General features: G+C 35.0%; 2 protein-coding genes across 3 annotated transcripts in view; both read right to left on the bottom strand.

Moving 5' to 3' along the window:
• Positions 1 to 26,346, bottom strand: part of KIAA1328 (KIAA1328 ortholog) — a 264,073-nt gene that overhangs the window by 212,920 nt on the left and 24,807 nt on the right. The gene's annotated exons all lie outside the window — the stretch shown is intronic.
• Positions 4,153 to 4,853, bottom strand: LOC119243090 (60S ribosomal protein L29-like). The gene has a single exon (XM_037508637.2). The coding sequence runs from the start codon at positions 4,788 to 4,790 to the stop codon at positions 4,293 to 4,295; it is 498 nt and encodes a 165-aa protein (XP_037364534.1). The 5' UTR covers positions 4,791 to 4,853; the 3' UTR covers positions 4,153 to 4,292.

A 26,346-nucleotide genomic window follows, 5' to 3' on the forward strand; every position in this document is an offset into this window, starting at 1 on the left:
AAATGGACAGCTATATGGGAAGAAGGGTGGGGGCGAAGGTGCCTCAACCCCTACCTTACAACATATAGAATTTTAAATCAAGGTAATTATTTTTAAAAAATATAAATATAAAAGCCAAAGTGTTAAAGTTTTGGGGGAAAACACAGAAGAATTAGTTACCTATAACTAATAGGTAGGTAAAGATATTTTTACAGTGATTCCAGATTGTACCAGTAGCAAGTATGGCTGGTCGATTTACCTAGTAAGACCCACAAAATAGAAATGTGATGCCTGAGGTTGCCTAATATAATTGATATAAACCATATCTATAGAGTCTATCTATTATATTGGGAGCATTTCACAAATAAGCTCCCTTCTTAAAGCTGTTTACATTTTTCTCTTTTGTTCTTTGCTAAAATGAAAGAAACTGAACCATCCCATACTCATTTTAAGACTTGTCTAAACTAATAATTCGCTTACAATGAGGAAGAACTTCATTGGATAACTCAAAATATCCAGGAAAATGCCATGTTCTTAAACTTTGGATCATGTAAATATCATGGATTAGTCCTACATTTGAAATTTATCAGTTGTTGTGTGTAATAATGGTTTGGTCCTTTCTATTGTTGACTAGTATTCCATCAAACAGAGCTACCAATTGTATATTCACTCATTGGACAATATTTGGGCTGTCTTTTAATTTTTGACAATTTTGTATAGTACCTCTATATTTATGTAAAGAAGTTTAAGTTTTCATCTCCCTAGAACGAATGCCTAGAAGTGGCACTGCTGACTCATACACTAAATTTATGTATATAAGAAACTGCCAAATGTTTTGTAAAGTTATTATGCTATTTGCATAACCACCAGCAACGCATGAGAATTCCAGTTCCTCTGTATCACTCATTTCAAGTAACTGGTTACTCTCGATGCATTTTTTTTTTAACTTGACCCATTCTAGTAGGTATAAAATTGTATCTCATTGTGGTTTGTTGTCTTTAAAGTGTATGACAGGATTCAGAGAAATTTCCCTATATGTGCACCTTGGCATACTAAATACTTCAAGCCAAAGGAATATAAGATAAGGAATGTACAAGACTCTGACCTTTTCCTGAAGCAAATCACAAAACCCTCAACAGAGAGGTCCCATTCCTATATGTGGAGGAAAGAACATTCTTATCAAAAGGCTATAGAAAAACTCTATAACTCAAACATGTTAACAACAACAAATAAACTAGAGAGTTCAGTAATAATAGAATTAATGTGTTCTATGGGTCAAGAAAAAAGATGTTAATTTTAGACTTTTGATAAGTCAAATATGTATGTGAAATATGTATTTTTTACTATTCGGTTAAAAAAAAACCTCAAATTTTTCTTAGGCAAAAATACTTAGAAGTGTACAGTGTACAGTATTTACAGATATTTAATAACAAACTTATAAATAAAGGCAATAAAACTTATAAATAAAGGCCTCCCCGGTGGCACAGCGGTTGAGCGCTGGGTTACGAAGCTGCCCTCAGTCTCTGCAGTGCTGGTTCGATCCCCGGCTGCTCCCGGCCACCGGAGGAGGGTCCTACATGGTGCGCAGACCTCTCCTGCCGCCAGCTGCTCTCCTCAGCAGTGTACTTTGGTCCTTCTGCCTGCTCTGCTCCCCGCTCTGGCTCTGGTGAATTCTCTCACCCTCCCACGCTTCTGACTCTACCCAGTGCTTGTATAAATAAAATAAATCTTTAAAAAAAAAATAAAGGCAAGAAATATCTGCCCATAGTGGAGTTAAGGAAGATTAATTTCCTTAGGTTGCGATGGACTTAGAGTGATAGAACATAAAAACTGCTGTAGCATGAAAAATAAACAAATAAAAGGAAAGAAAATGATTGAATTAAAAAGACTCGTTTTAGCATAAGATAGCTTTATAACATGGAGTCAATTAATGCAAAGACACATTTCCAGGCTGAGTATAAGTAAAAATAAACCAATAATGTATTTGGAACTGCATAACATGACTGTTGTGCTCTTAAGTGTACTAAACAACTATTTATATAGAATGGAAAGAGTCTAACCTGTGACTGTCAATCTGGCAAAGATCACCACTTAATTATTAATCTTTGCAATAATACTAGAAATTAGAAGAAACTATATTAGGCAGATGGAGGCATGAAAAAACATATATATGCAATTAGACCACCCTATTTCAATAAATAAGTAAACTTTTTGGTCTTCATTTCAAATTCAGCTGCTTCTTTATCTATGTTTCTAATAAACTATAAAGAATTTGAGCTTCAGGAACAGCAAGTGCTGGACACAAACCCAGCTAGACAACTTACTAATTGACTGACATTGGCAAATTACATTAAGCTCTGTTACTTTCAGTTTTCTGAGCTATAAACGTGAATATAACAAGGAGTCACTATTCCTTTTCACATAGCCCTTATTTATTCTATTCTTCTATTTCTCAAGGTAGTCACATCATAAAAATAATTAAATCAATGTTATCAGTCTACAGGGGTGGGAGGAAACTAAGAGGGGCCACAAAATGTTTAAAATTATAAAAATGATAAATTGTTTCTCAACTCAGTGGATTCAAAACTAAGAAACTACTCTTTTACTTTGTAGCACTAATGTATTATTATATAAAATAATAATACAGTCTTATTCCAGTAATAAAGCATCACAACTCCACCCCAAATCATTGCAGTGAACATTAAGTACTAATAATTTACAACTTCAAGTAAGATCAAAGGCTGAAAATATATTATATACTAAAAAGCAGTAAATGCTAAGATGTATTTCATTGTTGGTAAAACAATGAAAATAATTTCAAATTTCCCAGAATAACAAGTAATAAAGAATAAAAGTAAAAAAAAAAAAAAACCAAACTGCCAGAGGTTTACAAAGTAAGACTGATTTGAAAAGTCCAGTGGGAATCTTTAGAATATTGAGGAGATGTATTTTTGTATTATCTCATAAAATTTTGGAAAACAGTATTAGTTGAAGATTAGCTAAATTAAACCAGATTTCAAACAAGATATAAAAATGTGAGCCTATAAATGAGGATTTATTCAATTGAGTGCAGTACCATATAGAGGAAAAAGAAAATTAATTGAAACCTATTTAATGACATTTTAAATTCAATAGCCTAAAATCTAGTAAAATAAATTACATGTACCTTAAGTAACTTACAAAAATATTTAAAATCAGATAATACAAGCATGCATAATGCTGTAGTAAGAAATATGCCCATTACACATAGGTAGAGAATAATTTCATTTTCATTGTATTAAAAAAAACCCCACAAACAAATAAATAAATAAATGCAATTGGACAGAAGTCCAAGATAGTCTCTCTAAAATATATTTATTGTGCTACTGAATAAGTTACTGCAACATGATTTCATTTTATATATATATGACAAGTGTGTTTATGAATACATATTATTAGAAATGTACCTGAAATTTTAAGTGAAAACCAAACATAATACAAGGTAGACAAAATAATGCACCATATATATTTTCAGCCTTTAATCTTATTTGAAGCAGTAAATTATTAGTACTTAATGTTCACTGATGCCCATGTCCTAATCCCCCAAACCTATGAAGATACTGCATTAAAAAAATGAAGGGGACTTTGCCCAAAGACCTATCTGGGATACCATTTTGGTAGTGTCTTGGAAGGATCAAAAAGTGAGAGTACTGATCATACAGAGGGATCTTAGAAGAGATGAGATACATGACTTAGAGACTCCTTCAGTTATGCAATCCAGATATGAGATGGTATCATTCAGAAAATGGGGGAGTCTCTTACCTAACAGAATGAATCCCTAAGACATATGCAGGAAAACCACAAAGTTCTTGAGAATCTTACATGAGCAGAAATACTGCCAACTTGGACTAAAAGTAACAGAGGAAAAAATAAAAGTTTTTTGAATTCTCAAAATACCATAGGCTGGAAACAGGCAGATGAGGCTACTCAGTTACAAACCTGCACTGCCCTTGGTGAAAAAGGAAGGATGATCCCCGCAGAGCAGTGAGTTCACAAAGGTAGAGCAATCAAGAGGGTTTTTCCAGGCACTGAAGCCTACAGGATCTGGCTAGGCTGGATTTCAAAATGGCCTGGAACTGGTTATTCCATTTTTCCTTTCACTTCCTCCCTTTTAAATGAGAATGCCTATTCTTTTTTTTTTTTTTTTTTTTTTAGGTTCTGCTTCAGATTTATTTGTACAAATAGCACAGGAAGACACCAGTGCCCTGTAGACAGCAGCCTAGGGGTGACACCAGTCCTTCTGTCCTCACACGGGCAGACAGTGTTCTCTATTCTTAAGGCTTTGCGGGGGCCTGGGCACCTTTGGCAGCCTGGGTACCTTTGGCGGCCTGGGTACCTTTGGCAGCCTGTGTTCCTTTGGGGACCTGTGCTGCAGCCGCATCCTTGGCCTGGGTTTGAGCCTTGCCCTTTGGCCGCGAAAGCCTGAGACCCTTGGCGATGCGGGCACGTGCATGTTTCCCAAGCTTGGGGTGAGCGATGTAGGCAAGTCGGCTGAGCTTGCGGCTGCTGCCCTTTGGGATGTTAGCCCTGACCGTCTTGGTCTTTACAAGGGCCTTGATAGCCTCAGCACGTGCACTCATGGCCTTGGCATTGTTGGCCTGCATCTTCTTCAGGCCCTTCTTGTTATGCTTCTTGGCAAAGCGCATGTTCCTTAGGAACTTGGGATCTACCCCCTTAAGAGATTCGTATCTTTGGGATCGGGGTTTCTTGATGCCACTTCTGTGCCATTTTCGGGATTGGTTGTGTGTGGTGTGGTTCTTGGACTTGGCCATGTCTGCACCGAGGCCCGCGGCTCCCCAGGCGCCTTGAGCCGGAAGAGCGAGAATGCCTATTCTTTTATCTTATATCTGACCCAACATTGTCTTTTGGGGACAGGTAACTTGCTTCTTGAGTTTCACAAGTTGACAGATGGACAGGGATTGTGTCTCAGGATAAATTTTTCCTGGAGGTTCACCCATGCCTAATTTAGATGATTTAGATGATGAGATTTGAAATTCTGAACTGATGGTATTTAAAAGGATTTTGGACTTTGACTTGAAGCTATAATGGGCTTGAGACCTTGAGGGTGAATGTATTTTGGTTGTTGGACACACGCGAATCTCTGTGACCAAAGAGTAGACTCTGGTAAGCAGAATAATAGTAGACATAAACATATCCAGGTATGAATCCCCCCCAAAAAAATATGAAAATATTACATAATCTGGAAAAAGTGACTTGGTAGATATGATTAAGTTAAGGATCTTGAGATGGTAAGACTACTGTGGAGTATCTGGTTACATCCAGTATAATCACAGCGGTTCTTATAAAATGGAGGGGAAAAAAATCAGAACCAGAGAACAAGCTATAATGATAGAAAAAGAGGTTGGAATGATACATGGCCAAAAGCCAAGGAATACTGGCATACTCTAGAAGATGCAAAAGGTGTGAAAATGAGGATTCTCCTCCAGAGGCTCTGGTAGAATCTCAGTCATGCTAAGATCTTGATTTTAGGCCACTGAGACTGATTGTGAACTCTTAGCTTTAGGATTGTAAAATAATAAATTTGTGTTACATTACATCACTAAGTTCATGACAGTATGCTACAGCAGCAATAGAAAATATGAATATTTAGAAGAATTCATATAAACAGAAAAATTTAAAAAGTTAACAAAGATACGAAAGGGGGAAAAGTATTTCAAGGTTAAGGTAATCTACTACAATATATTAAATTCTAATATTTGTAAAGTAAAAGAAGAGAACTATTTCTTCTCAATGTTTTTCAAAAATTGTGTATATTTTCATATTCCTGGGGAAATATTTAAAAGTTGTTATTACTGCGCTGTTATTATAACATCAAGGAGATCTTTATGAGTGTATATTATGCACCAAGCACTGTGCTACACCTTTAAATGTGGGTTTTTTTTTTTTTATCATTTATAACCTCTTTAGTAGCTATATGGGGTAGAATCTGTTATGTAGTCACAGACTACAAAGAGGGAGATGAGGTTTAAAAGTTAAGTCAAATTTATGCAGCTAAGTAGGACTATATATCCTTATGTGGAACCCAAATATGTCTTGTATTTTTTTCAGCCACTATACTGCCTAGTTTAATACAATTTTATTCTTTGGGTCTGAATTTCTTTTTAAATTTTTATATTGTTTTATTTTTTAAATTGTATTATTTTTTATTGTGGTAATGTTGGTAGATGACTCAGTGGTAGAGGTTCACACTTCTTCAGATATATGAGATCCACACTACTGACCTATATTTCTTTTTGAGATGTTATAGAGAACAAACAACTTACTATGCAAGAAAACAAAGCAATTTTAACAAGCAGATAAAGTACTCTACAAGTAAAGTTTTTCTACAAGGTCTGATTAATACAGAGTCTACCTTAAAAAAAAAAAAAAAGAATTCTGGTTGACAAGAGACCACAGTCTATTTTTGTCTTAAACACTTTTTAACAGTTTTAATGTATTGATAAAGGGCCAAGTCTTCTCTGCTGTCTTTATAAGCTAAGCATTTTGAAAGAAGAATGTGATACCTACTTTCTGACTTAAAAGGATTCGTGCTCACAATTCTAATTCTTGATTAGAGTATTGTCATAGAAGAGGTAGCTTAACAGGCTATAAATGCCAAAAATCTTAGGACTTACACATTTGAATCTAGTAACTTTCATAATTTAAACTCTAGCATTAGTTTAATGTCATATAAAGTGTGACAAAACCAGAAAGCACTTAATAGATATAGGAACCCTCAAAACCATTGCAAATTTTCCCTTAGAATTTCTGCCAAACACTAGAAATATGCAATACAAAGGGTAAAGAGTAAATTTATGGTTTAGAAGTCAGGAAAGACCCAACTGGGAATGGTAATGATTGGAAGGAGCCACAGAGGGATCTTCTGAGGTCCTGATAAAATCTGACTCATCCACACTAGGAATGAATTAGTTCTAAAGACTTCATCCTCCTGAGTGTTATTTCTCATGATAATGACAGAAATTCAAGAGGGCAAGCAGAATCACTTAAGCCAAAGTCAACAGTAAGGCAAATATATGTAACTATTATGTCACATGGAAAGTGGATATAAGAAGGGATAAAGAACTAGTTTAATTCTGACTCTACTAAGTAAGTCTAGATAGAAATTAAAACCTATTTCAATTTGACTTTGGAAATAGGTATTCTTTTGTAAACTTTCACTAACAATAAAGCTCGTGTCACAATGCTATAATAATATAAAAAGGGAGCTACTAAATTTACATATACTATTACAAGTAACTGGCAGTGTTTATTTTTATATATAAATAATACTTGAAAAACATGCTGGATTCACACTACTACAAATTCTCTTCAATCCCAAGTAAATATATTCAGATTTAATGCTCCAAATTAGATTGCAATAATATGTTCAGAACTAGCTATAAAAAAATCTTTGTGTTCTGGACAGTCAGACTATTTTAAGTTTATAAAATAAATGAGAAGAAATTACTTTAGTGTCTTAACAACTGTCTCCCTCAAGTAAACTATGCAGCTTTCAAGCTTAAGAAATGGTTAACTGCAAAAGTTCCTCCATATGGAGGACACAACTTTATTCTACATGTTCCTTTTAAAGCACATTACACAAAAGAAGAAATAACTTTGTTTTTATTCAAAAATAGTTAAAATCAATATAATTTAAGAAAGTGGTTCCATTAATCTTCAAGGTACTGATTTCCCCAAGTTTTATAAGCATAAATTTGAAGACAGACAAGAGACGAATTCCTTGAAAGATACAAACTACCAAAGCATACTCAAGAAGAAACAGATAACCTAAATGGCTCTATACTGATTAAACTCGAATTCTTAGTTAAAAACATTCTCATCAGTAAGATAGGCGGGTGGGGTGGGGAGTGACAAGGGCAGAGAGAAGCAGTGAGAACAACACTCAGGGCTCAGATGGTTTAATTAATGAATTCTAATACAAATTTAAAGAAAAATGTTAAAACTCACTCTAAACACTCTTGCAGGAAATTGATAAGGAAAAATGTTCCCAACTCATTCTTTGAGGCCAGTATTATACATATAGAATATTACAGGCAAAATTCTCTCATTAAACAAAACTCTTTAACAAAATATTAAGTAATGATGTCTAGCAACATACGAAAATATAATATCACACTAAGTGCAGCACAGACCAAAATGTACAGTGATATTAACATTCAAAAGTCAATCAACGTAACATACCTAATACTAGACTAAGTATGAAACACTACATAATCATATCAATCAACTGACACAGAAAAAGCTCTCTTCAAAGTTCAACATTCATTTGTGATAAGAACTACCAGCAAACTAGGAATAGAAGAAAACTTCCTTAACCTAATGAAAGTTACTTATGTAAAACCTACAGTTGAAATAATAATTAATGATGAGACTAAATGTTTTCTCATTAAGTTCTAAAAAAAGGCAATAATATCCTCTAGCATTATTTTCAGACAACATGATTTTTTATGGAAAAAAATTTCAAAGATTCTACAAAAAATTCTTCATAAAACTAATAAATGAGTTTAGCGGTAACAGGACACAAGATCAATAAATAAAAGTCAATTGCAAACCTTTATATCAGCAATGAAAAATTAAAATGTAAAACTCTTTTCAAAGTTAGTACTACTGTTAGTAATCCAAAATATAATGTAGGTAAAATGTAACAAAATATGTGCAAGATCTGTAGGTGGAAAATTACAAAATGCTGATAGAAAAAAATTTTTTAAAGAATGATATAAAAGGGCCTCCCTGGTGGTGCAAGGGGTTAAGACACAACCTATGAAGATATCAGCAGCCACTGCACGGAGTCTATCCCCAGCCAGGAAGGAGACCCACATGGCGCAGCAGACCTCTCCTGACTCGCCCACTACTCTCCTTGGCAGTGTGTTTCAGTCAATCTGCCTGTTCTGTTCCCCACTCTGTCTCTGGTGAATTCTCTCACCCTTTACACCTCTGGCCTGTACCCCAGTTCTTGTATGCATAAATAAATAAAATCTTTAAAAAATAAAATTAAAAAAAGATATAAAGAATTGAGAGATGTACCATGTTCATGAACTAGAAATTTAATATTGTTAAGAAATAGATTCTCTCCAGTCTGATATATACATCTAATCTAATCCCAATCAAAATCCCATCAAGCTTTTTTTTATCTATCAAGCTCATTTTAAGTTGATATGGGAAAAAATATAGAACTAGAATAGCCTGTATTCTTTTCATTTCTGAAAAGAACAAAGTTGAAATAGTCATACTACATCAATACTTAGTGTCAAGCTATGGTACACAAGATAGTGTGAATGGTGAAAGAGATATAAATCAGCGGAATAGAAAAAGTGGATAGAAATAAACTGTCACAAATATAGCCAACAATCTTTTGATATAGAGGCAAAGGTAATTCACTATTAACAACACAGATTTCTCAACAAATGGTGCTGAAATCAGTGAAGAGCCAACATATGCAGAAAAATTGAGATTTTACACCACATAAAAATCAACTCAAAATGAAATGAATTATAAACCTAACTGTAAAACATAGTGACAAAACTTTTCATGTTCAGGTGTGAACATGAATGACAAAAAATTACTAAAAACTGGTTTTACCAAAGGTTAAAAATGAAAGACTGTTAAGGGAATAAAAAGACAAGACATAGACTAGGAAAAATATTTTCAAATCACTTATCTGATAAAGGATATATATTTATGTATGTATATTTAAAATTCTTAGAACTCAACAATAAAAAAACAAACATTCCAATTTAAAAATAGGTGAAAGATAACAGATCACTTCACCAAAGAAAATTGATAGGTGACATATTAACATATGAAAACATGATAAAAAAACAAGTGTCATTAGCAAAAGTCAAAAACCACAATGACAAAACACTACATACCTATTAGAAAGACTTATGTCCAAAAGTATGAACATAACAACTGCTGGTTGGATTGCAGAGTAGGAAGGTCATTCATTGCTTGTGGGAATATAAAATGGTGCGGTCACTTTAGGATCTAATTTGATATCTTACAAACATAGTTTAAACATACAATCCAGCAATCAAACTCCTGAGTATTTAACAACTTGACCTGAAAACTTAAGCCCATGCAAAAATGTACAAGTAAATGTTTATAGTAGTTTTTTTTCTACTCACTAAAAAACAAAAGTAACAGATATCTTTTAAAAAAAAGAGTAAATTAACAAAGTGTGGTACACTCATACAATGGAATAGTAAAGTGATAAAAAGCAATTATTAGGCCCTGCAAATATATAAGTGAGTACTTAGCAAAAATGATATATTTTTCAAAACTTTCTATATAAGGGAAATAGTAACAGGCTGTGCCTAGAGGCAAAAAGAAAAGTGGTCAGTAAGACAAAGGGTAAACTAATCATTGCTCACTGGCAAAAACAACAGTGTGATGGCAGTGGAGCAACATTTTTAAAGTTGTGAGATTATAAAGTAGTGGAAGGGAAAAATAAAAATGAAGACAAATAAAGGCTTTTTCATAGAAATTCATAAGAAAAGAATCCATAACAACAACTGCTATGAAATCTGTCAGGCAGAGGAAATGGCTATAGAAAGTTGGACTATCAAGAGCACTGGAAGTTTTAACTACACGGGTAAATACATAATATTTCTAATATTATTTAAATGTCCTTATAGATAATTATTTAGCATAAATAATAATGTGGGAATGAAATTAACATGTATCTTAACAATAGCACAAAGATCATAAATAGAATAAACTCCTCTCGTTTATACATTCCCTCATAGCCAAAGCTACAAATTGGGAAATGGAAACTTTGAAAAGAGAACAAAAGTTTTTATTTCTCCACTGCTCCTATCTCTTACACAAAACATTCTTTATTGAGGAAATTAGTATAAATAGTACTTTAATATACAGATCACCTGGGGAGCTTGTGAAAAGGCAGGATGTCAAAAATAAATTCTGGAATGAAGCCTATAATTCTGCATTTCTAACAAGCTCCCGGGTGTTGCTAGTATGCTGACATTACAAGTCCATAGGAGGTACATGGAGACGATAAGGAACTAAAGATGAAAGTGTGTAAAGGAAGCTACCACTGAGTGACTCTAATGTGGGTAGTCATATCAATATTACAAATCCCTTGATATTCATGATTTCATTTAAGTTTTAAAAACTCTTCAAAGTATAACAATTATTATCCTCATCTCTCAGAAAAGGAACCTGAAGTTTAAGAGAGGTCAGTTATTTGCACACATCACAGAGTTTAAGAGAGGTCAGTTGTGATTTACACACATCACACAGTTTAAGAGAGGTCAGTTATTTACACACATCACAGAGCTACCTAACTACTTGGTTTAGCAGATCACAGGCATTCCGATGACTCAGTGAGCACCCTAGAAACTCTTTACCAACATGTTCCCCTCCCTCTCATCACAGGGAAGACCTAAGCATAAACACAAAACTGTCCAGAGAAATTTTGAAATACAATTATACAACTGAACTAGCAAGTATTATTATAAAATTAGGTCATTACACATTTATGGCTGACTTGTACTGCATTTAAGAGATGTTTAATATTTTACCTTAAATAAAATATAATTAATTGATATAAAAGACAAGACATGAGAAATTCTAAATTGTACTGTGATGTCAAATTAGACTTACTTGCATCATTTACCTATTCATGTGATGATTAAATGATTCATGCTTACCTGGTAAGCATGAATATGCTACACACTAATGATTTCAAGAAAAAGTAATATTCTGTATTACTCCAAAATATTCTACAATGTACAGTTCATAAAATCAGGAGAAAATTAAGTTAAAATTTTTAAGTAAATATGGCATTATTAATATTTCCTAGGCCCCTTCAATGTCCTTCACTAACTACTAGCCTGAGTCACAGAGTTGAGGAAAGATTGACTGGTACATATTTGCAAACATCTCCAGAGACTCTAGAAGTCTAAGAATAATTACTGTCCTAAATACCAATGGAAAAATAAAGAAAATATGTGTAGTGAAAAATCAAATACCCTCCTTTAAAGTTTCCTCAAACAGGTGAAACACAGTGGTTGCTAAGAGTCCCTGCAGCTTTGCAGAACAGGTGACACTCAGGTATCTCAGAAAGCTCAAGGTTTATTTCTTAGTACTTTCATCATCTCTCAAAGAGAGGTGGGTATTGTGTATCCCATAAAAGCAAAAATAAGTATAACCAAACAGGTAAAATCTTCCTAACTGGTTGCCACTTTATGGGCAATACCTGACTTTTTCTAGAATTTTAAAGTCTCTATCACATCTACAAAGTAATTGTCGCAAAACATAATTTAGAATTATTCTATCCTCTGAAGTCAAGACTTAAATCCCAGTCACACAGCTCTTCAAACATACCTCCTCTGCTGCCTCGAAGGCAGTTATGTTCTACAGCAACAGAGATATTCAAAGAGAAGTTCTTGGGTTAAATATCACAGCCCTTTAAAAGTGCATAAGGAGATAAAATTTTCATTCCAATTTTAATTCTTTCTAGAAATGAAGAAATGTGTGGAGGCAGGATAAAAATAAATAGTACCTTTTGGTGACAAAGGAATGTTTTTCTGTAAATTTGTGGCAAGCTGCACCCCGCGAAAAACAATTTTGTTGCTGAAGAATGTAATCACGGATAGTTTTATAAATAACTGAAAATATTGCCTTACTTATAATAAGTAAGATAGATTTTCAGAATTTTAAAAACATTTTCATATACAGTGACTATCTGGCAACAAGAAAGGCTACAAAATTTTCCCTGTAGAAAAGAGCATGATCAACGTTTTCAATAGGATAGTTCAGAGATCCCATCATTGCAAGAGGTAATAACCTCAGACTATTTTAAGAGATCATAAGGAAAATTTATGAAAAAGTTAGGGCAAAAATGAAAGCTACGAAACTCCACCTCTATCATAGTTTCTTCCCAACATTCATATGTTTTCTCTGGCAATTTTTTCAAAGAACAGAAAGTCCTAGCAAAATTTTCAGTTGCCTTTTGACCTGTTAAGCCAAATAACATTTCTATCCAAATAATCCTTGTATGCTGTATTAGATTTATGCTATATCAGTTCTAATATATTTTTAGCAAGTAATTTGGGGCAAAAATTCCTCTTAAAGCTGCGTCTTTGCTCTATCTTGCCAGACAGCCAACCTTGCACTTTGAACTTTGCAGAGTCAGCTCTGGCTCTGCAGGTCCATTAAGAGTCAACAGTAAAGTGTTGCCCTGAGCTGTCGGAACACAAGAAGAGGAGGGCCCAAAAGACCAAAAGTAGTGGCTTCTTGATGGGCACCAAAAAGACGTAAATCAACTCTCAAAACAATTCTTTAGTTGGTTGCTTTTGTTTAAATTTTTTCCAGCCATCTGATTGGCAGCATTCACAAAAGCATCCACATATGGTAGAGAAAAAATGGTGATAGTACACATAAACATCCAAAAGGCAAGGAGTTATTCCATAAACTTGTCCTTCCAGATTAGTTCTGACACCTAAATTGACATGCTCTGGGCTGCCCATCCTGCAGCCCTCTCTCACCAAGTGACTCATTTTTTCCACAATGAATATGTTCTAAATACATACAAAAAACGTAGATGCCAGGAGTATTAACATAACAGCTTCTAGCATGATGTACTATAATTTATGTTAAGAAAACTAAAGGGAGGGCCTCCCTGGGGCGCAGTGGGTTGAGTGCAGCACTGTGAAGCTGTCTGCACCCTCTGCAGCATGGGTTCGATTTCCGGCTGGCCAGGGAGATTTCCACATGGCGCAACAGACCTCTCCTGTCTTGCCCGCTGCTCCCCTCTGCAGTGTATTTCGGTCCTTCTGCCTGTTCTGTTCCCTGCTCTGTCTCTGGTGAATTCTCTCACCCTCCCATGCGTTTGGCCTGTACCCCAGTTCTTGCATAAAAATAAATAAGTCTTAAAAAAAAAAAAAAGAAAACTAAAGGGACCAAAATACAGAGAACAAGTTAACCAAAAAACTTGCATCAAGATTTCAGAAGTAGAACTCTAAATATTCATAAGTAGCAAAATCTTTACTAAGACTCATCCAATTCAAGACAATAAAACTAACCTTAGTCAGGTACATAGTTATTCATAATGAAGTATTTTGAAGAGAAAACCAGATTATAACATTTAACCCTGAAAGTTTTATTTCATAAGCTTCTGTATATGAAGACAGATTCAATAAGTGAAGATTTTTTTTTTCTCTTATTTCCTTTGCTATTTGGGGGATGGAAAAGCATCCCTGATTTGTATATTAAAGCACAAGCATCTGTCCTACTGATGATATTCTAGGGAAGCACATTAGCATAAAATTTAACGATGTCAAATAAGTGGATGTGAAATAGGGACTGCGTAAAGACACTATTTCCAAGGCTGACAGAAACATCACTGTTTAGAAATGCAAATGAAACCATTATGTTCAATAATTATATGAAAATATGAACAGTTCAGCATGTTTTCCAGCCCTGATGGCGGTTAATGGGATGTACGCTTATGTAAATAACTACTATTAAAGCTAATGCTGAAAAAAACTAATAAATTCATACTAAAGCAACTGATTTAGTATGCTTTTAAACCCCAGCAGTGCTCACTTATTAGAAAAGAGTGCATTATTATGTTTAGAACTCATTACTGCTACAAGTCACTGCAACTCCATCAATTACCATGCATTAATGAAAATGGGACACATACAAAAAAAATTATTGCCTCTCAGCAGTTTTCTTTAAAGACAAAATCTAGGGGTATTACCATCATGGGGCCTTGTAGGGAACTTATCCACACTATAATCTTTATTACTAAAACAGTACTCCCAATACTATCACCCTAGGATAATTGGGTATGAGATGGGCTAACCTTTATGTAAAAATATCAACATTTTAAGATTGACCATTTAACAGAAATAAGAAATTTTTAAAATTTTAATTGCATTTTTAAAACTTTTATTAACATATATGCAGCGCATTGTCTTTTTTTTTAAGGAAGGCTAAGAAATGAAAATTCATAGTAATAATCATACCAGTAGTATAGAAAATAGATGGTTTCATTCCAAGATGCTGCCTGATATGCTGCTCGGTTCTACATTTATGTCTCAGCTAATTCTGTAGAACTAAGGAAGAGGATTTTTAAGAATAAACATAAACTCTCCTTTTTAGCTACAAGATGAACTTTCTTGCAATATATTAAATATTTAGTATAAGATATTAGAAGCTGCCTTGTTGTTTAAAATTCAAATTTAGCTAGCACCTAATGGCAAGGAAATGCTGACAAGGTAGGAATGCAAATATAGAAAAGCTTTTGCTCTCACCCTACTTGTGTCAACTTTCACAATTTATTCTGTTTCTCTAACATATGTAATTAAACTGATCCTTCATCCTTTCCTAGCATCCAGGAAAACAGAAAACACTTCAGCACCTACTAAATATGAAAAATATCTGATAAATGTCAAACACAGTTTCATAATATATAATGAGTACATGTTTATTTTGAAATTATAACTGTCACATGAGACCAACCATTTGCAGTTTTAGCACTTACATGTACATTCTCCTTCCAAGAAGCTTTCCCTGCAATTTAGATATACTATCACCAGGTGGTGGTAAAGTGTTATGGCAATGTAGCTTTGATAATCAACTCAAGTTTGACCATTCATTCATGTAACTTTGCATCTTTTGACTACACATAAAATGCCTGGTATTTTGTACTAGATTTACAGCATACAACACTGCACCAAACAGAAATGGTATTCCATGAGGGAAATAGGTTCTATATAATAAAATGTTGAGTGCTTTGAATAACTAATGCCCACTCATAACCTAAAAGAGAAAAAAACAATCTCTTAGTGAATTAGTAATAAAACAATCATTCCTCAGTGTGATAAAAAGCACCTATCAAAAACTTCTGGCTAGCATCAATCATAATGATGAAAAACATTTCGTCCTAAGAAACAGAACAAGACAAGGATGCTTTTGCTCGTGATTCCTATTCAATACATAACTGGAGGTTATGAAAAAAATAAAAGCTATACATAAAGATAAAAAGAAACTGCTAAAGTTGTAAAAAGAGTCTAGCCTCTTTATTGTCAAACTTTCTGTAGTGCAAATTTCTCACAAAGGCAATTACTATTTCTAACCTTTGCTCCTATTGGTTGCATTTATCTTATTTTCTCCTTTGCCTCTTTTCCTGTGTATATCAGATTTGATATAGAAAAAGGTTTTAAAGGTATGGTCAAAAATTAAACATCCATAGAATAACAACTATTTGAAAAATTACGAACTGGAACACAACGAGCATTATCTTTAGATGCTTGCATTTTCTAGGCTACATTTATTTAGAAATTCAAGAAGGCTTTAAGATTGTTTTGATAGGAAGGACTCTTATTTTTTCTCTTTGGCTCTGTCCTTCATAAGACTGAGGATTCAGGAAAACAAGATGCTCAGCAACCTAGATTTCTGCAGTAACATGCTAATAAAATTGATGAGATGATGACAATCCTTACCATCTTTTCTAAAAGGAAATCCATTTCAGATACTCAGTTACTTCCGATCATTATATAACAATACCACAACTAGATATACTACTTCTGAAAAATTATAGGACTTGGTCATGCAAAATCTTGGGCATAACTACAAAAGCAACAACAAAAGAAATTCTATTGCATAAATCTCTGACAAAAGGGAGAATATGGCCATATGAATCATTTATTCATAAGTGAAGGCCATACTAAGGTTGCCACTGGTAAATAATAAAGTCATTCATTATATTCTTCAAATCTAAAGCAATTACAAGCTGTGGCATGGCAAATGGATTTATCTAAAGAGATTACATCAGAATAGCTGCTGAAAAAAGATCAGCAATGTAAAAGGATAAACAGAATAATGAACTCTCCTGAACAATAATTATGAGATTGATTTATTGAAAATCTATTTCTTCATGAAAGAGATGTTGAAACTTTCCAAAGTAATTTGAAATTATACTAAACATATTTAGTACTGTTTACTCAGTGCAGAATTATCACTGAACTTTTAAAAATTAAACAAAGATCTAGAAAATCAATTTCTTAATATTTCAGACTGCTGAGCTTATTTACATGTGGGCATCAAAACCAAATGAATTGCTTAACCACTAGGGCTAGTTTAGAAGCCCCAACCTGCATCCATCTGAATACTAGCATCACTCACTATAAAGAAGTTGCTCTCTGAGGAGGCTAAGGCACAGGAGCCTGTGGCAAAACAAAGTTTGTAAACCAAAACACTATCAAAATCAAACCTGGAAAATCAAACTATTTGTTTTATTATAAAATGGGTGTACCACAGATATTAAAAGGATCTGAGACAATAAGGCAGAGAAATCCCTAAAAGGAAATCTCATCAAAAAACAATACTAAAATATTATTGTTCAAAATGCATTAGCACCCACCCAGAAAAATAGAAGGGAAACTGATGAAAGAATGATAACAGAAGTCACACTAATGTGTAAAATACTACCCTTCTACAGATACAGTGAAAGGCCTTCTCACTTAGATTTAAAATGTCAAAGAACTAAATACATGTTAAGCACTTTCTAAATATGCTCAGGCTGCTGTAACAAAATGCCATAGGCCAAGTGACTTAAACAAAAGAACGTTATTTTCTCACAGTTTTAGAGCCTGGAAAGTCAGACATCAAGGTGGTGCAAGGTTTGATTTCTGTGGAGAACTCCCTTCTGTCTTTCAAACGGCTATCTTCTTGCTGAGCCTCTCTCAAAGTGGTGGAAAGGAAGAGAGGGAAAGAGAAAGGGTAAGGAAAGGAAGTAGGGAGGAGGTGGAGGGAGAGGTGAAGAGAGAGAAAGAATGTGCATTTGATGACTTACATAATGTCACAATACTAAAAAGTAGCTAAGCTGATCCAAGACTCTGATCTCAAGCTTTCTTTTTTTTTTTTAAGATTTATTTATTTATTTATGCATACAAGAGCTGGGGTACAGGCCAGAGGTGCAGGAGGTGAGAGGAGTCACCAGAGACAGAGTGGGGAGCAGAACAGGCAGACCAATGGAAATACACTGCTGAGGGGAGCAGCAGGTGAGACAGGAGAGGTCTGCTGTGCCATGTGGGTTAGCTTGAACTCATGCTGCAGTGGCTGCTGATAGCTTTGTAGTGCTGGGACTTAACCCCCTGTGCCACCAGGAAGGCTCCCCATGTAAGCTTTCTTAGTCAAAATTTAGTATTGTTGCAAGAACAACACAGTTGCCCAAAGAACCTTAAGATACACAAATTAAGGCAGTTGGTATAGGTATGAATGTTTGAAGAATTCTAAGAGTCAAATATTGTTTAAAAAATCTTTTATCAAAGAAAATGTTTTAAAGAAGTCTTGAAAAAGAAACTAGTAAAAGGAACAATGTTCAAGTGTAATAAGTAAAAAAACCAGTGGTAGTATCTAGGGAGTACTCAAGGAAGTCATAAAAAATAAAGGTCATATATGAATGTGATACCAGTAATGGAAGCCTTGATGTCAAAATTAAAAATATGCATTTGAACCATTAGACCAAAGAAGCCATAGAGAGGTAATAAAAAGCTAAAAGTAAGGTAATAAAAATGGACCTTAAGAAAGATTAATCTGGCAGCAGTGATGGAATGAAGTCAATCAAAAAACAGCTGGAAAAAGTGGATATGACACAATAAAGCAGTAACATTTCAGTGAGGGGTGCAAAAGTCAATGGGCTCAAAATACAGTTTCAGAAGGAAAAATGATAAAAACTTGATGAATGAATAGAAAAGTCAAATACAAGAAAATCTCTGGAACATTCACCATATCTGGATTTCTGGGTAACTTAGGTTTTACTTTTTGAGTACCAAGATCTTTTTCAGTCAACTTTGGATAAAATCCATTGTAAAGCACATTATAAATTTTTATAAAATTGTGCGTTAGCTGTAAAGCAAGCTAGAAAATAAGACATCATCAGTCACTGTTGCAGAAATAATTTAGTATAATGGGAAAATATTTGGAGCCAAAGATACCACTCTTAGCTTTACAATGGGCTATCTCAGTTCCCTCTCCAGACCTGTACTTTTATCTATAAAGTTAGGGAAAGAATACTATCTCACTTAACCAGGTTATTGTGAAGATAGAAAAGTATAAGTGAAAATGCCTAGCAAGTAGATAACCAATATATAAATGTATGGTGGCTTACTAAGTACTATGAGTACTACAAAATGAGATAAAAAATGATTTAATATTATTCTGATGACTCAGAATCATTATGAATGTTAAGTACTATATTTAATATATAAAGTCCTTGAGATATAATTAGTGGACAGAATTCTAGACTGCAGTGGATTTTTAGTTCTTATGTGATTTTTAATAGTTTTCCTGTGTACTCTCCTTTCAACTTCAATATTCTCACAGTAACTCCATTCCCTATTTCTAATTTTCTCTTCTAATCTGCAATGGACTTATAAAGTAGACACCAGATAATGAGTCTGTTATTAATCCTTAGAACAGCTTCAGGAATTCTCACATAAGTATATACATAAGGGACTGGAGCAGGTGAAGAGTACTTCTTTTCATTCTTATACATGAATGAGTTCCAGAAATGCAAAATGTAAATGTAATTCACTATACCACAAAGTAACTTAACCCCTAAAGGCTTGCTAGAATTAAATTAAGCATATGGATAAAAGTTTATAATTTTTTTACTCTCTGCAAACATTTACTATTAATGCCTCTCTGTAATGACCATTAATATTTAAGTATTTTTACAAAAGCAAAACAATCTAAAAATAGTTTAGACAACAACAAAAAACTAGTAACAAATAGTTCTTTCTTCAAGCATACTTATTTCTCTGTAATATAAGAGTTAGTTAACCTTTTCTTATGATTCAAAGTGATACTCCAGGACACTACAATAACCAGGGTTGAAAACCTGCTAAAGATATACAGCATCACAACAAATAAAATGGCCTCAAGTGATACAGCTTTTACAGTATTAAAGATCATTATTAGATTGATGAAACAATATTGTCTAAGGCTTGGAAAATGAAATACACTGATTTCACCTAAGTATACAAAATATATTCTATCACCATATAATTCAATTTATAAACACAAAAACAAAACTCCCCAATATTTATTCAAAACAAAAGGCTAAGAATCATCAGAGCTGATAAAGTGTTCAGCAACATACTTCATTATTTTAGTGTATCACACTGCCAACAAAAAACATCTCCTCTGCCCTTGTCTTAATTTTAAATTAAATTTTTAATTCTTCTGCAATCATTTTCAAAACAAGAGCATTCCCTGCCTTCTCTCTTAGAAAGGGCCAGAAAGATTAAATAGAAAGAGACTTAGCTTTTCTTTTGAAATTAATTTCCTTTCGTATGAAATTTATTTCTACCCTCTCCTCTTACCCGTACCAATCACCCAGGTCTATGATAGAGCTTCCTAAAGTATGGCTTCTATCCTTGGCAAAAGTCTAACAGAATATGGTGGCAATCTGGCTCCTGTAGCAGAGATGTATAGTTAAATGGAAAGGTTTGAATACCTCTGAAGTATTACTGTAACAGAAACAGAGTAGAAGGGGAAAATCACAAACGATCTGTCATTCCGCTTTCTGGGAAAGGAAAGTTAAGACTTGGTTTCCTCTTAATGGACACCCAACAGGTACAAATGGTACTGAGAAGTGTTTCCTCTTTCACAGAAATTAGAAGTAGATTAATTTACTCTCCTACTAGGCCTCAAAATCTAAGCACTTGCATAACCTAAAGAAAACCATCAAGGGCCTCCCTGGTGGCCTAGGGGTTAAGTCTCAGCACCATCACTCCTAAGGCCTGAGTTTGATCCCTGCCCTCACCAGGGACCTAACCCACATATGGCACAGCAGGCCCCTGTCTCACTTGCTGCTCCTCTCAGCAGTGTATTTTGGTAGATCTGCCTGTTCTGCTCCCCACTCTATCTCTGGTGAATCCTCTCACCCCCCACACCTCTGGCCTCTGGTTCTTATATGCATAAATAAATAAAATCTTAAAAAAAAAAAAAAAACCCTAGTGAAGGCACAGAAATGAGAGAAATGAGAAATAGGGGCCACTCATTCCATCCCTCTTCCATATAAATAGTAGTCATAACAAGAATTGCTATCTTTTATCAGTGCCTTCTAAGTATGCAAAACTGCAAGGTTCTTTACACACATAATGTAAAGAATCTATCAAATTTCAACAGGTCTGCAAAGAAGGCATTATTAGCTTTTCATATATTATAGATGAAAAAAGAGACTCCGACAAATTCAGTAGCTATCCCAAGGTCAGACAGCTAGTCGGTGCTAAAACTAGGATTGGACTCTAGTTCATTGTGCTGTCTTTACTGTCACTTCCCTTGCCTGCCAGTTAAAATAATGAAGTCAGCAAACATCAGACTTTATTTTCCTTCAGCAAGCTTTGATGCCACTGTGTCCTGAGGCATATGTTCTGGAAATACAATTAGTTCAAATATTAATCAACTTCGGTGTCTTATACTATTACAAACTAACATGAACTATTCCTATTGAACATATTTCACGCTAAGTTTCAGATTTATCTCTGCTTTCATTCTCATTTAGCTAGTCAAAAATATACTAAGTTCGTTATCACCCAAAGCAGTGATAGTGAAGGCAAAGATAAACACCTGGGATTACATCAAACTGAAAAGGTTCTGTACAGTAAAAGAGACATTACCAGGGCCTCCCCGGTGGCGCAGCGGTTGAGCGCTGGGTTGTGAAGCTGCGCGCGGCCTCTGCGGCGCCGGTTCGATCCCCGGCTGCTCCCCGGCCACCAGAGGAGGGTCCCACATGGCGCGCAGACCTCTCCTGCCGCCCGCTGCTCCCCTCAGCAGTGTGCTTCGGTCCTTCTGCCTGCTCTGCTCCCCGCTCTGGCTCTGGTGAATTCTCTCGCCCTCCCGCGCTTCTGACTGTACCCAGTGCATGTATAAACAAAAAACAAAACAAAACAAAACCAGCAAAAACAAATAAATAAAGCATGCCTCTATAAAAAAAAAAAAAAAAAAAAAAAGAGACATTACCAAAACAGAGACACCCCACTGATTGGGAAAAAAATCTTTGACTCCATTTAACTGATAAGGGGCTGATCACAAAGATATACAAAGAACTCACAAGGCTCAACAAAAACAAAATAAATAATCCAGTCAGAAAACTTAAATAAGGGACCAGGAAAATGAATAACTATAAGAAAGTGAAAATCAAAATCAACAAAAAACTATGAACCAGAGACACTTTATGGGGGGTGGGGGGTGGGGAGGGGAGGGATTGGGGTCAAAATAAGGGGGTTGCAATTGTATGGGGAATATAAAAATAAAATTTATTAAAAAAAAAAAAAAAAGAAATGGGCAGAAGAACTCAAAGACATTTCTCCAAAGAGGAAATTCAAATGGCCAACAGGCATATGAAAAAATGTTCAACATCCCTTATAATCAGGGAACTGCAAATCAAAACCACACTGAGATACCACCTTACACCAGTAAGAATGGCACATATCAAAAAAACAAGCAACAACAAATGTTGGCGAGGATGTGGTGAAAAAGGAACTCTTCTACATTGCTGGTGGGAGTGCAAACTGGTCCAACCACTATGGAAAGCTGTCTGGAGGTTCCTCAGTCTACTAAAAATGGAGCTACCATACGACCCGGCAATTCCACTACTAGGGATCTACCCAAAGGACACAAAAACATTGATTCAAAAGAGCACCTGTACACCTATGTTTACTGCAGCACTATTTACAATAGGTAATACCTGGAAACAACCCAAATGGCCAAAAATAGATGACTGGATCAAGAAGATGTGGTATATATACACAATGGAATATTATTCAACAATCAGAAAAGATAAACTTATGCCATTCACGCAATGTGGATGGAGTTAGAAGGAATTATACTCAGTGAAATAAGCCTGAAGGAAAAAGAAAAATAGCAGATGGTTTCACTTAAAACAGGAATATAGGGGAACCAAATAAGACATCATTGTAAAAAAAAATAATAACAGTACAATACATAACAAAGCAAAAACAGACAATTACAAATCAGAGACATACTGCAGGGGAGGAGGAGGAAGAGGGATCAGAGGGAGGGAGGGAGGAGCACAGGGGACTGTGGTGCACGGGTGCCTTGGGGAAGGAAATCACATGGGGACTCAATCTTAGGGTGTGGGGGAAGCAAATATTGTTTAAAAACAAAAAAAAATTCAAATAAAAAAAAAAACTAATAAAAATAAGTCAACCCCTACCCCCACCAAAAAAAATATACTAAGTTCACCAGGTTGCCTGACTTTGTAAATGGCATATTCATTAACATAGATTAGGTCTCAGGAAATAAATTATTTAAAGATAAAAATTACCAAAATTTTTAGTTTCGGTAATAAATTCTATCTACTATAAGAACAAATTCTTCAAAAGCCTGACCTACACACAAACATGTAAAACAGTTTTTCTCTTTTTCACTAAGGGACTGTTTAATTGAGCAGTAAATCAAATTATTAGAGTTTTTAAAACAAAACCACCATAAATTTAGTATGACGCATTTGTAAAATGCTAAAAATCAAAATTCATACATTTCTTTACATAGAAACAGACTTAAAAATGATCTGAAATTATCTGATCATTCATGTGTGTTAGATAAATGTATATTTGATTAAAATCTTTTGTTTTAAATTATAATTTTATGTTTCTGAGTTTTATACGGTTTTATGTGCGGTAAAATTATATTAATGTTGGATAGGTTTATGCAGGAAAATTATCACTATGAACCTTTGACAGGTTTATGCAGGTAAAGGAAATTTGTACCTAAGCAATCTACTTTGAATAAAAAACCAAAGATGTCACTTTCTCCCTTTGACAAGTTCCATAAATACCACTGATCTTTTGGTGATTCAAAAAATATTAAACCAATTTATTGATTAAACCACTTTACTTTATTCATAATGGTTTAACATTTACCTCAGTCTTCATTCACAGTAATAATAAATGCTCAAGTCAAATCTTTTCACACATAGAGAAAAAAGTCTAGCTATGCTACATATCTGACTTTATTTCCTTTCCTTTTTTGTCTTTTAAGATAGACGAGGGGTTAGGGGAAATGCAAATCATTTTTTGTAGAGGGCCAGATAGTAAATTTCTTAGACTATCCAGGTTACAGGGTCTTTGTTGCAACTATTCAACTAGAAGCTAGAGCGGAAAAGCAGTCATAGACATAAATGAATGTGTGTGGCTGGAGTTAACAGGTATCCTACTGAATTTGGTTGACGGCAGTAATTTGCTGACCCTGAACTAAGTGATCGGGAAAACAGGAAAAAGTGTTATCGCTACAATCACCCACGGGGTATCCTTCCTATGAGAGGAGAAGCCTCTCATAGTCATGGCGAATTCAGGCCACACTACAATCAATTCAATACTGTATACAATCAATCTAGCCCAGAGAATGCTAAATACACAGTTCACTGAAATTAGATTCTCCTTTTCCAGATAGTCACCATTTTTGTTAAAACAGATCACCAGATAGGGCCTCCCCTGGTGGTGCAGGCAGTTGAGTGCTGTGCTGTGAAGCTGTCTGCAGCCTCTGCAGTGCAGATTCAATCCCAGCCAGCCGGCGAGGGTCCCACAAGGTGCGGCACACCTCTCCTGTCTCGCCCGCTGCTGCCCTCAGCAGTGTATTTCATCAGTCTGCCTGTTCTGTTCCCCACTCTGGTGAGTCCTCTCACCCTCCCTCGAACCTGGCCTGTACCCTGGTTCTCTATAAAATAAATAAATCTTTAAAAAAAAACAAAAACAAAACAGATCACCAGATAAATAAGGCTCCACTTTAACTGTGGCCAGGCTTTTAAAATTACCTCCCTTTCTCATCTTATTTCCCCCAACTCATCTAAACTCCACTAGACATAATACAAGCAGGTCCTCAAATGATATCATGTTGTGTCCCTATTTTTCTATAACATTAATAAGAAAAAAGAATCTCAGTCCATGGTGAACAACACCACTTTTCTAGCACTTGCTTTTGTTATACCTCTTTCATGTAAAGCCACAATTTCAAAGAATCCACTTAACACGGATTATGTTAAATGAGGACTTGCCATACTTATTTTTTTGTCCCAGGAAGGTCAAGGTATCACCACTTCCTCCCTCTGTTAAAAAGCAATTCCCATTTCCCTACTTCTGCTACCATACATAGTGAGACTAACTTTATCCTCTTCTCCCTTGCTGCCTTCCATAATGAAAGTCAGACAAGCTCATGCCCACTTTATCAGGCTCTCTGGCAGCTTCTCATGGCTATGCAATTAAGTTCTGGACAATGAATATCTTGTGAAACCTGCTGGGAATAGGGGTGCCTTGAGAAAGATTGTGTGTTTTTAAAAAGAAGCGGGAGTTACAAGTGGTAGGAACTCTTCCTCTCCCTTCTTCCTGCCTTTGTGCAAATGTGATGACTGGGATTGGAGTAACCATTTTGCACCCTAGATTTCGCTAACCACTAGAAAAAGTTGAGAATTCTAGAGATGTCAGCACCAAAAACCTGAAGCTACTGAACTAATGTCAGAGGCCACTTATCCCCAGAGTTCTTGGTACATGCAGAACTTCTAAAGGGAATTTATGTTACCAATAAAAGCATTCCAAATCTAACTTTTTAAGTGCTAGAATCCCAAACCACTAATATTTGTGAGAAGTAAAGACAAAAATTGGGGGAGCAAGTTTGTTGTGAATTCTGACTAAACAGCACTACTTCATCCTAGAGAGAAGATTAGTAGGAAGAAAATCACAAAAGAGGGTCTAGGCTGAAAGCTGACAACCTGGGGCACTAAAGGCAAACAGGTAAAGAAAAGAGAAATCCCAAGACCATTCAAATGCTAAAAAGATATAGAAAAACTACTTCTTTAGAATGGTGGGGTCATATGCCTTATGAATGTTCTGCTCAGCAAATCAAGTCTAAGAGTTTTAATTACATTAATTTCCAATAAAGTACTTCCACTGTTTCAAAAACTGAAATTCAGAATTTGCTTTTTATAGTTGTATTACTGTGCTTTCTTTCAAGCCAATCAACTTATCTCATATGTCTATTTCCATGTTATTCACAAAGATCATTTTGACACTTGAACAATCTTTGAAATAATTATTCAACAATCAAGTTAATGATGTTATTGACAATAAGGACAACGATTCCTTGGGCAACAATTCCTTGTGGTGCAAGAGGTTAAGTACAGCACTGTGAAGCTGTCTGCAGCCTCTACAACAAGAGTTCGATCCCCTGACGGGCAGGGAGCTACCCACATGGTGCAGCAGACCTCTCCTGTCTCGCTCACTGCTCCCCTCAGCATTGTATTTCAGTCAATCC

Source organism: Talpa occidentalis, unplaced genomic scaffold (genome assembly GCF_014898055.3).
Source record: "Talpa occidentalis isolate TD23 unplaced genomic scaffold, MPIMG_talOcc4v2.1 talOcc4.13, whole genome shotgun sequence".
In the NCBI taxonomy this organism is placed as follows: Eukaryota; Metazoa; Chordata; class Mammalia; order Eulipotyphla; family Talpidae; genus Talpa; species Talpa occidentalis.